The 12,073-nt window shown below is 43.4% G+C and overlaps 1 protein-coding gene across 2 annotated transcripts in view; it reads right to left on the reverse strand.

Annotated features, from left to right (window-relative positions):
* DOCK5 (dedicator of cytokinesis 5) overlaps positions 1-12,073 on the reverse strand; it is a 220,895-nt gene that overhangs the window by 76,131 nt on the left and 132,691 nt on the right. For both annotated transcript variants that reach the window (XM_042934539.1, XM_042934538.1), the window contains exons 19-22: positions 6,263-6,360; positions 5,362-5,451; positions 3,350-3,450; positions 1,182-1,316 (exon numbers count right to left, since the gene is read on the reverse strand). In XM_042934539.1, coding sequence (XP_042790473.1) covers positions 1,182-1,316; positions 3,350-3,450; positions 5,362-5,451; positions 6,263-6,360 — 424 coding nt within the window. The remainder of the gene's footprint in view (positions 1-1,181; positions 1,317-3,349; positions 3,451-5,361; positions 5,452-6,262; positions 6,361-12,073) is intronic.

Consider the following 12,073-nt stretch of genomic DNA (forward strand, 5'->3'; position numbering starts at 1 on the left):
TATTTTCTTTTGCTTTTTGTGGTTTTTGTTTTGTTTTTGCTTTTCATTCATGGTGCCACATTTCTGCCCTTAATAAATTTACATTCCTATCAGCATTAAAATGCAGGACCGATTTTTGTCCAACTTCATCAAAGGATAAAGATTTTTAATCTTTATCAATTGTATAGATAAGAATAGTGTGTGTGTATAGACAGCATTTTGATATTGTGACTATTTTTTAAGAAATTTAATTTACCATTTGAATTTGCCTCTTGTAAATTATCTGCTTTTGTTTTCTATTATTCAAGGGCATTGATCATTCTTTTGTTGACTGGTAAGAGCCTTTCATTAGTAAAGCTAATTAAATGTTTTGATCTATACACTATGTCACAAGCTTTTTAAATGGTAATTGTCTTTAGTTTTATGATTTTTTAAACATACCATGTTAAAAACAACAAAAATGCTCAAATCTAAACTTGAAACCCTCTCACCTACAGTGTTATTCCAAATAACATTTTAGCATGCTATCTGTCCAGTTTCCAAACCTGTCTTAACAATATATTTTAACAGTTTGGAAATCCTGCAATTACTGAAAGGCAGCAATGGCACAGAGCTGTGGGCATTCCCCGAGAAGTTACTTTCTCATTCTTCGTCTTGGCTATTTTTGACAGAGCTGTTATTCTAGAAATTCAAGGTGTGAATTATCCTATCTCTGTGGCTTAGTTTCATCACCTAGCTAAGCATGACGTCAGTAAAGAAACACACACCTGAGGAAACATCTCCCCCAGACAACTGCCGTCGTTCACCATCCACCACCAACAAGAGCTCACGATCCTAGATTTGTACACCCGGTATCATCACGAAGTCCTTTACTGTGCTAAAGGTAGTCTTGCCACAGCAACCTTGTTTCCTAGAGCTGTCATCGCCAACCAAGGTTTTCACCAAGGCGCACACTGTAGTCACCCGCATCCCCAAGTCCTGTTGTCATTACTGCCCTAGAAATTCTGACTCGGAAGGACTTTGCGCAGGCCTTCTCTAGGGGTTTAAGGGTCTATACCTCCATCTTCAGCCTTGAAGTTCTGAAATGTGGCAATTCCATGAGCCAACCATGACTCGCAGAGCTGAACATGAGCGTGAGAATTAAGGACAAGTCCATGAAGAGACAATAGACAGCATAGACATCTTATTACAGCTACCATTACCTCAAGTAGAGTACTCTCGATTGGATGATGAACCTAAACAAGTACTTTAGGGCTTTCAGAGCAGCAAAAAGCAATTCTGTCTTGCTGGAGTCATCTGCATTAGCCACATAGAAGTTCAGTACCTTGGAGAGTTTCCTTAAAAAGGTGAGAAAGAAAAAAATGTCAATGGGGCCAAGTGGTACTCAGGTTTGGGGGATGCTATCTAGGAAGGGAACCTGGCATACTGAGGAAGCAGAGGTCACAGCTACTATTATCTCTTCTAGAAAAGGCCCTGAGCAGGGAAATAAAATTCACCTGTGGCTTTGTTTCCTCACTGCTGCTGGGTTTGGAGCTTCCCTTATGCATAGAAATAGGGGATGGTTTCTTTCGCTTTGTAGGATTTTTTAACAGGATCAAGAAATGAAAGTGAAGGCATTTGAAATCATGAAGGTATTTTAATCTCCAGGGTGTCCTACAGACATCTTCAGTCATTCCTGTAAGGAAAGGACTATCTGCCTAACGTAGTCACCCTGCAAAAAGTCTGATTCTCTCCAGTGTGCCTCAACTCTTTGGGATCCCCAAAATGGGGTGAGAGCGACATTCCAGTGACTGCGGGAGAAGCTCAATCGGACTCGGGCTCAGTTTGACGAGAATACCCATGGTTTCTGAGCATCCCAACAGACAGAAGCATGCCCAGATGTCAGACTGCTCTTTGTCCGAGGCGAGGCATTTTCTTACATCTTTTTCTAACTCCCACGTTTGAGGACACAGGTATTTTGGCCCCTCTGTAAATCTCTGGGTTTTTGTAGTACCAGGAAAAATCCACAGCACACATGTAGAGCTGATGAAGCCTTGTAAAAATCAAACCCAGATTTCTACATCCAGGAGTGCTGCATTTGGCTCTGGGTAATGAAGATCCAGCGGTAGGATTTCCTCCCTTGCAGGTACTACCCGCTTGGAAAGGGAGGCTACCGGATGGAAAGAAACCGATCACGAGCCCATCTGCGGCTTTTCCCCATCCAGTGGGCATGATGTCCGTTGTGTTGGTTGGTGAATCTGCCACATAACGCCTCTTTTCTGTCATTTATGTTTTATAACATTTCTGGACCTCCGTGCCAATAAAACCAAGAACCTTCTTGTTTAGCTCAGAAAGGACATAAGGGATCTATGATCAGACTTGGCAAATCAGGTCAGCAGTCAGACCGATAGATCGACAACAGTAGTTGGCATGACCTGGTATAAGGCACTGTCAAAGAGATCTCTGACGATCTTAGTGACATGCTTGTCACTCTTTATCACATCTCCTGGTACGATAACTGGAATGTGAGGGGGTGGGGGTGAAGGCCACATACAATGCCATGGTGAGCTGAATGGCAGTTGCTTTCCTTAGTCAAGAGGCCATAAACCAAAGACAGAAAGGAGACAAACACCATTTTCCTTTGTATAAAAGAAAAATGCTATCTTCTCATATCCTGTAAGTAATGAATTCTACAAAGCACTTGTGATGCAGGGGTGAGGGCATCATCCTCAGTTCTCCCAGACTTAGTCTTGCTTAATCCACTCTTTGATCCCCTTGGGGTTTCATGCTAAACCCAATGCCACCCAACTCTCCTAAGATCCTGAGTATGATCTCTGTTCTTGACTGTGTTCCCAGTGGCTTCAACTCCTCATCTACGTATGTTCTGGATTCTTCAAGAAACATAGCCTTATCTCTTCTGGAACTTGCCAGAAGGCAGGGACTGAATTTAATACCTTTACCAGGGTTGGAATACTTAGATGGTTTCCTCTTTCCACCTGCAAGTTTGTTTGTTTATTTATTTATTTATTTATTTATTTATAACGTTTATTTTTGAGACAGAGAGAGACAGAGCATGAATGGGGGAGGGTCAGAGAGAGGGAGACACAGAATCTGAAACAGGCTCCGGGCTCTGAGCTGTCAGCACAGGGGCCCGATGCAGGGCTCGAACTCACGGACTGCGAGATCGTGACCTGAGCCGAAGTCGGCGCTCAACCGACTGAGCCACCTAGGCGCCCCACCACCTGCAAGTTTAGAACAAGGTTCTGCACTTAGGGGCACATTTACTTAGCTTATATCCCTCTCATTTCTTAACAACCCAGCCCTAAGAGTGCAAACCCAATAATCCAGGTGGTTCCAACTGAATAGTCAGGTATTTCCCCTGAATACTTACACGTATGCCAAAGTGGCACTGAAGTGCTTGTAAATGTAGGTTTCAAGGACAGGATTAAAATGCTGGAACTTGATGTCTCCAATCAGTGAAATAATAAATACCTGCCAAAGGCAAAAAATATGAATAGCAGCGTTGTACGGCCCCAGGCATTCTGTCAATAAGCTGGTTGTTAACATCCTGGTGCCTTCTTTTCTTTCTTGACCATTTTTGTAGTGTTCCCACTCTACTCTTCCAAAGCTGAAGTGAAGTCTTGGAGTTTCTTTTGATTTAACGTCAATAGAGGAACGATCACGTGTCAGGCACTGAGCTAAATGCTCTGAGGAACCTAATAAGAGCCAGCGTCCCTGGCCTCAGAAAGCTCACTGTCTTAAAGAAAGGCCAGTGCACAAGCAACATGAGTCGGGGGAAAAAAAATGGGAGAGTCAGAAGATGCAGAAAGGGGAATCCTGTGGAAAAAATAAACTCTAACCCAAGGATACAGCTACTGAAATATTCCATGACCTAGTTGTCCTGAGTGCAGCACAAGTGCCCTCAATAACTGAACTTCATCAGAGGTGCCTCTCAATTTCCCCTTCTTCTGTCACCGTTATCACTATCAGGCATGTAATCTACAAATAACCACATTGCACCTACCGAACACAGAAGAATGCAAACCACAGGGGATGCCTGCATATAACCACTGCCAGCTGCTCTGTCCCAGGAGAACCTTAGACCTCGTCCCCTAGAACCCACAACCATTCTTTCCCATAAATCTGGCCAGGTATGAACTTCGCTGTAGCTTTTATTCTCTTTAAGATCTTACATCTTTAACACCCTGATCATTTCGTGAATATATCAATTTCTCCAAGCTGGTGCAATACCTATTATTCCTTTGCTGCAACATCCAGGTAAATCTACATAGAATTTTCACCTCAACAATGAGAAAACAATGCTTGGTTTGGATGTGTCTGCTTCCTCCACTCCAGTACGATTTGCGCCCTTCCAAGATTTTAACATCAACTCTCATTGTCTAGATCTCAGGGTTTGGAATGCGCTGTATGTTTAAGTACTTGGTGTGGCCTATTTAATTGTCTGCTGTGCTATGTGTTGTGCATAATGAGACTGATATTCATTTCTGATGTAAGAATTCAGTCTCCCTTGTGCGAACACACAACACGGCCACGATCATCCTGGTATCTCCTGGCTTATAAATAGGTAATTAAAAAAAATTTTTTTTTAATGTTTATTCATTTCTTGAGAGACAGATAGAGAGAGAGTGAGACGGAGGGAGGGAGGGGTAGAGAGAGGGAGACACAGAATCCGAAGCAGGCTCCAGGTTCTGAGCTGTCAGCACAGAGCGCGATGCAGGGCTCCAACCCATGAACCACAAGACTATGACCTGAGTCAAAAATCAGGGCTTAACTCACTGAGCCACCCAGGCGCCCCAAAGGTGCCTTTGGTTTTGAGAGAGAGATCGAGCAGGGGAGGAGAAGAGAGAGAGGGGATAGAGGATCTAAAGCAGGCTCCACACTGACAGCAGAGAGCCCAATACGGGGCTCAAACTCATGAACTGTGAGAACATGACCTGAGCTGGAGTCAGACAGTCAACCAACCGAGCCATCCTGGCACCTCTATAATTAGGCAATTAAAAAAAAATTTTTTTTTAACTTTACTCAGTTTTGAGAGACAGAGACAGACACAGCATGAGCAGGGAAGGGGCAGAGAGAGAGGGAGACACAGAATCTGAAGCAGGCTCCAGGCTCTGAGCTGTCAGCACAGAGCCCGATGCGGGGCTCGAACTCACGGACCGCGAGATCATGACCTGAGCCGAAGTCAGACGCTCAACCGACTGAGCCACCCAGGCGCCCTGGCAATTTTAAAGTAAGCTGTTTCTAATTTAAATTCTAGGAATTTAGGCTAAAGAAACAATCAGAGAGATGTATACAAGTATTTATGCAGGAGAATATTCGTTGCAGTCATTTATAATAGTGAGATACTGGAAACCACCCAGTTGCAAGAATAAAACTGCTTACCAGTGCATCAAACACAAGGAAGTCATAGGTTTCATTGTCCGACATTTCCATCATTATGTTAAAAAGTGCATCTAGCGTATCTTGCAAAAACTGAAGATAAAAAAAAAAAGGCTATGTCATACTTTACGTTCAGTTCTATACTGCAGAAATTCAGGGAAAATTGGGTTTCAATAGGAAAGGTTTAAAAATAGCATTTCTTTTTTTTTATTTAATTTTTTTAACGTTTTTTTAATTTTTTTTATTTTTGAGACAGAGAGAGACAGAGCATGAACGAGGGAGGGTCAGAGAGAGGGAGACACAGAATCTGAAACAGGCTCCAGGCTCTGAGCTGTCAGCACAGAGCCCGACGCGGGGCTCGAACTCACGGACCGCGAGATCGTGACCTGAGCCGAAGTCGGATGCTTAACCGACCGAGCCACCCAGGCACCCCTAAAAATAGCATTTCTTAAAAATCAGCACTTCTACTTCCTGATGTAGATAACAAGTTTACATATACATATGATATGTATAAATATATATATCAGTACATAAAATACTATATTATTATATATAACAGTATTATTATATATTACCAACACATTAATAACAACGTTAATATTATATTATATTTATATATATTTTTTTTTCTTTTTTTTTTTTTTTTTCTGGAGAGAGTGCCTGCATACATGTGAGAGAGGAGAGCAGAGGGAGGGAGAGAAAGAGAGAGAGAGAGTCCCAAGCAGGCTTAGAGCTGTCAGCTCAGAGCCCGATGTAGAACTTGATCCCACAACCCTAGAATCATGACGTAAGACAAAATCAAGAGTCACCCAGGTGCCCCACAAGTCGTATACTTCTAATCACTGATTTAATGTGAAATGTTGAACTAGGGATACAGTGACTGTGTTTCTAAGCATGAACATACCTTAACAATCTCACTGCCATCCACCTCCATTAACTTCTTCAAGTTGTGTTTAATGTTCTGGGAGTTCGAACGCCAATTTAACAAGCCCAACAGGTCAACTGGGAAGAACGAACACCAACCATAAAATCAGACACTGATTACAAGAAGCAACCCACACCATTTCAGGATACAACTCCAGAACTCTCTAGAAAAGATAACTGCTCTTGATAGTGACTAATTCCTTATGTATTCTTCAAAAATTTTATTGTCTCCTATCTAGATCAGAAAAACCTTATAGTCTTTCGTTCATCAGAGAAAAAAATTAACCAATAATATAGAAAGAACATAAAACTGAATTCCTGAATGGCATTCACATTTCTGAAATAATGACATCATAGTCATACAGATGAAAAATTGAAAAACAATCTTAAGTAAACTCCCTACCTTTGATTCGGGAAATGCTATAAATGCAATTTAATTATAGATTTATCTGATTCCAAAAAACCATGACCTTGCTGCTCTACCATGCTGCCTTCCCAGAGTTCTTCAAAGGAACAGACAAGCAAATGAGATAGGTTGGCATTTCAAAGGAAGGCAGAACAGACTCACATGGTCCTTCGGGTAAGACTGGGACAGAAATCTTGAAGTGTATTTGGACTTAAAGTGCGGAATTATGGATCTTTAAGCCATTTATAGCTTGAATTAACGTTGAGTTAACAAAAGTGTGACAGAAATAGAACAGGCATCTGGGCTGTTACTATTTTATCATTTTGTTTAGTTTATCAAGTTACTTTTCTAATTTACAGAGCATTACCTAAGTAGCAATACATTCTGTTTAATCAATGGACTTGTATAATTATATAGAAGTTGTTGAAAACACATACTCTTCATTAGAATAGCCAATCTCCTTCATGAGTGTTTTTTTTTTTTTTTTCATTTTATTTATTACAGAGAGAGAGTGAGCGAGCTGGGGAGAGGGGCACAGGGAGAGAGAATCTCAAGCAGCCTCCCTGCTCAGCATGGAGCCCGACTCAGGGCTCGATCCCATGACCATGAGATCAGGACCTGACGGGAAATCAAGAGTAGGATGCTCAACCGACTGAGCCACCCAGGTGCCTCCATGAGTGTTTGTTTTCTTAGCTTGTGTATTGTTTAGTCCCTGGGAAACCTCCAAAAGCCAGTGCCTAAAGACTCACCAATGTCAACAGAATAAAGTCCCAAAACCACTCACAGCAGGTGGTAAGGCCCCACCTGTGCCTTCCTGTCACTCCACCGCCCCCACCATTTAAGATCCACCTCAAACTTTATTCCCTCTGGGAAGACTTAGCCAATCATTCTGTGCTATTTGCGCTCCTTTCTGCATATGCACACACACACACACACACACACACACACACACACACACACACACACTTATAACCAATAATAAAGACACACTTGGTACTTCTTTGGCTCTTCCCATAGATGTGAGCCACTTGAGGGCAGGAACCATAGTGCATTCATTGTCACACACCCTCATATCGCTAGGCGCCTAGTAGGTATTCAACACATGTTGGAGGAAAGAATAAATGGGTGGATGGAAAGGGAACTGGTAGCCCTGAGGAAGCTGCTAGTGTGCTCAACACAATTCTTAAATGTATTCATTTGTTCAGTTAGCATTCAGTAATAGACGCTGTGCTGGGCTTATCCACTAGGCACTATTTCCATCGTCCCATCTCCTATTTCCACCAGAGGTCAGTCAATGGTACCGCTCCATTTGTTACTTCATCCCACCAGATGCCGCCTGAGGGCAAGGATTTTAGGTATTTCATTGGCGTGAAGAGTCACCCAGCAGCTTTAAGCATCTGCAGACAACCCTTCGATCAGCCCTCAGGTTTACACCCTAGAAATATTTCCGTGCCACATCACTGCCCATGTTAGGAATATAGTTAGCGACTGGTGAATCATAAGGTCCTTGGGCTAGAAGACGGGCAGCACTTTTAGAGTGAAACTCCCTAGACTTCCTGCACTCCTGAGATTCACGTGGGTCGAGGCATATGCCTGTAGTTAATTCATGTCAATTGCTGCACAGTATCTCTCCTATTGTGCAGACGTACCACAATGTGTTTGTCCATTCCACTGTTGATAAACATTGGAGCTGTCTGCAGTTTTGTGTTTTTTTTAACATGTTTTAAAGTTTTATTTTGGGAGAGGGAGAGGGAGAGGGGGAGGGGGAGGGGGAGGGGGAGGGGGGAGGGGGAGGGGGAGGGGAGGGGGGGGAGGGGGAGGGGAGGGGGGGAGGGGGAGGGGAGGGGGAGGGGGAGGGGGGGGAGGGGGAGGGGGAGGGGAGGGGGAGGGGGGAGGGGGGAGGGGGGAGGGGGAGGGGGAGGGGGAGGGGGAGGGGGAGGGGGGGAGGGGGGAGGGGGGGAGGGGGAGGGGGGAGGGGGAGGGGGAGGGGGAGGGGGGAGAGAGGAATCCCAAGCAGGTTCTACGCTGTCAGCAAGGAGCCCAATGTGGGGCTCAAACTCACGAACTGCGAGATCATGACCTAAGCCGAAATCAAGAGTTGGATGCTAAACCACCCGAGCCACCCAGGCGCCCCTGTTTGCAGTTTTTCTATTTATCACAAACAATTCTCTGCTGTGAACATTCTCATGCATCTTCTGGTATCCAGGTACAGCAGCTTCTCTGGGGAATAAAACTAGAATGGAATTTCAGGATCATCAGGAATGACCATCCAAATGTTATCCAAAGTCTTCTCAATCTATGTCCCTCCCCAAAGTATTTGAGAATTCAGGATACTCTGAATGACAATCCCCAAATTAAGGCTAGTGACCATTTTAGGGAAAGGATTAGAGGCCTTAACACTTAAAAAAGGAAAGAAAAATAAAGAAAAACCGTAAGTTTTGGAGTTACAAATATCTATTTTCAGACATGAACTTAGGCAAAATATTTTAGCACTTTTAATTCAATTTTCTGAGCAGTAAACAGGATAATAATAGCAACACTGATGTCTTCATGTGCTAGTGTGTTGGAGGGTAAAAGAAATAACCAGGAATCGCCCAGCCCAGGGCCCCACCTGCAGGGACTTGAACTCCCCTCTCCCTTTTTTGGAGACACAAATCTACTGTCACCCTCCATAAGGAGCCAGCAACAAATGATCCCATATAAATAGAGCCTGATCTGGTTTTGAAAAAAACTAATACATGAAGAGTTTACAAGCTCTGTTTGTAACAAAGGCCAGTGGCTTTTAACCTTTTGAGTCTGAACAGTCCTCATAAGGCTAAGGAGAAATGCCCTTGGTCATGGTCTCTGTGTGAAAGAACGCTACCCTCTTTATCAGTAAATGCCCTCTTAGAGTTGATGGTTTTGTACTGTTTTACAGCTTTTTCTTTCTCAGAATTCATTGAATTGGTTCCTTATGATTTCCATCAAATTAGAAGAAGGCAAATACATGAGCAGCCCACGATCCTTATTATTATTTGTCCCTTGGAATACCCTGTTTCCTCTGACGCTCAGGATGTCCTGCTGTCCCCTTAACTTCTCCCACATCTGTCCTCTCCCTCCATGGTCACGGTGACAGCACATCACTCCTCCCTGGTTCTGATGAATTTGCCTCTTTAAACCTTCTTTGGGATGGGATTTTATATAAGACTTTAGGTTTTGGGGTTTGTTTTTTTTTTTTTTTCAGTATGTTAAGATGGGTTTTTTTTTTTGAGACCTAAACTCTAAGAATGGGGAAGACAACAAAACAGAGGGCAATTCCATTTGATGGAACTTTCTTGGCTGACGGAGAATCTGTGTATCTGCCGCCCCACACAAAAGCCCCCAGCAGCACGAATCCAACAGGACATCAGAAAGGGGACTGGCGGACACCGAGGTACTGAATTCATACCTTCCTCTGATACTAACAATTTCACAAGCTCCGCATGTCTTGTGGCCGCCACAGTGGGACAGCACGGGTTTAGAACATCTACAAGATAAGTAGTGTAGGTATCAGCAGATCAAGTGTTTGAGTACGGCTGTCAGTAAGCTTCTATATTTTTTGACTGGAGATAATGAGCAATTGAACAATCCGGTTATCTCTGATGGAAATTCCCTTTGCTATTTGTTCAAAGTTAATTTTACCTACATTTATCCCTTGCTTTATTTGAAGTCTAATCTCTGGAGGGCATCATCTACCAGGTAAATGCTATCTCTCTTGATTATCCATGAATAGTCCTCAAAGTGCATTAATGCCTTGTGTCTGCTGCCATACTTTCAACAAGTAACATTTTAACATGTTATAGTTAAAAGTTTGGAAAGTTACAGAAAGAATACAGAAAATAAGAACCGTCCCAAGTGTCTAGTGGGTTAGACACTTATCTTGCTTTTACTGACCTTAATTTACTTCATTCTTTGAAATATATACTAGTCTCACTCCCATGTTTTTAAATATAATTTATTGTCAAATTGGCTAACAGTGTGTAAAGTATGGTTTTGGGGGTAGATTCCTGTGGTTCATCGCTTACCCCATTTAAGTGTATTTATTTATTTGAGAGAGAGAGAGAGAGAGAGAGAGAGAGAGACACACACAGAGAGACAGAGAGAGTGAGCAGGGGAGGGGTAGAGAGGGAGACAGAGAATCTCCAGCAGGCTCTGTGCTGTCAGAGCAGACCCCGACACGGAGCTTGGACCCATGAATTGTTAGATCATGACCTGAGCCGAGATCGAGAGTCAGGCGCTTGACCGACTGAGCCGACCCGGGCACCCCAGTCTTGCTCCCATTGTAAAGATGAGGAAACCAAGTCACAAAGAGATCACGTGACTTGCCTGAGATGAAACAGCTGGTGTCAGAGCTGGGACTTGCATCCAGGCAACTGGCCCCAAATAGTCAACGTGGATCTGAACAAAACTAGGATTATTCCCCTCGTGCTGTTAAAATTTTCCTACGCCTTTGATTACATTTGGAAATACACGTGGCGGCTGCCCATATTTTATTTAATTACGTGATAATGCCCCCATTTACTAGACACGTGGATTGTTTCCACCATTCCCCTCTTAGGAATATCAGGAAGACATCTTCACTCGTGAATCTTTGTGCGTATTTTTCATTGTTTCTTTAGGCTTAACTTCTAGGGGTGAGACGGTTGGGTCAAAGGGTCTGAACACATTTCTGATCTTTTTTTTTTTTTTAATTTTTTTTTTTTTTACCGTTTATTTTTAAGACAGACAGAGACAGAGCATGAACAGGGGAGGGGCAGAGAGAGAGGGAGACACAGAATCTGAAACAGGCTCCAGGCTCTGAGCTGTCAGCACAGAGCCCGCGGGGCTCGAACTCACGGACTGTGAGATCATGACCTGAGCCGAAGTCGGACGCTTAACCGACCAAGCCACCCAGGCGCCCCCACATTTCCGATCTTTGATCCACCTTCTAAATCATCTTCCCTAACTGCTGTACCATTTTAACCTTGTTCCAGCCGTTGATTGCATTTACTTTTTCCCTAAGAAGGATCGTGCCACTGATGTAATACTGTCCTATCGTCTCTGAAGCTAGGAATGTTTTCTGGCTTGCTTGCTGTTTCTTTTTCTCAATAAAAAGACTTTGCTTTCCCGAGCAGCTTTAGGGTCACTGAAAAATTAAGTACAAACTACAGACAGTTCCCCCATCCCCTTTCAGTGCTCCCCGACTTCCCCTACTAGCATCCTGTATTTTTTTTTTTAATTTTTTTTAACGTTTATTTATTTTTGAGACAGAGAGAGACAGAGCATGAACGGGGGAGGGTCAGAGAGAGAGAGGGAGACACAGAATCTGAAACAGGCTCCAGGCTCTGAGCTGTCAGCACAGAGCCCGACGCGGGGCTCGAACTCACA

The sequence above is a fragment of the Panthera leo genome, chromosome B1 (assembly GCF_018350215.1).
Source record: "Panthera leo isolate Ple1 chromosome B1, P.leo_Ple1_pat1.1, whole genome shotgun sequence".
In the NCBI taxonomy this organism is placed as follows: domain Eukaryota; kingdom Metazoa; phylum Chordata; class Mammalia; order Carnivora; family Felidae; genus Panthera; species Panthera leo.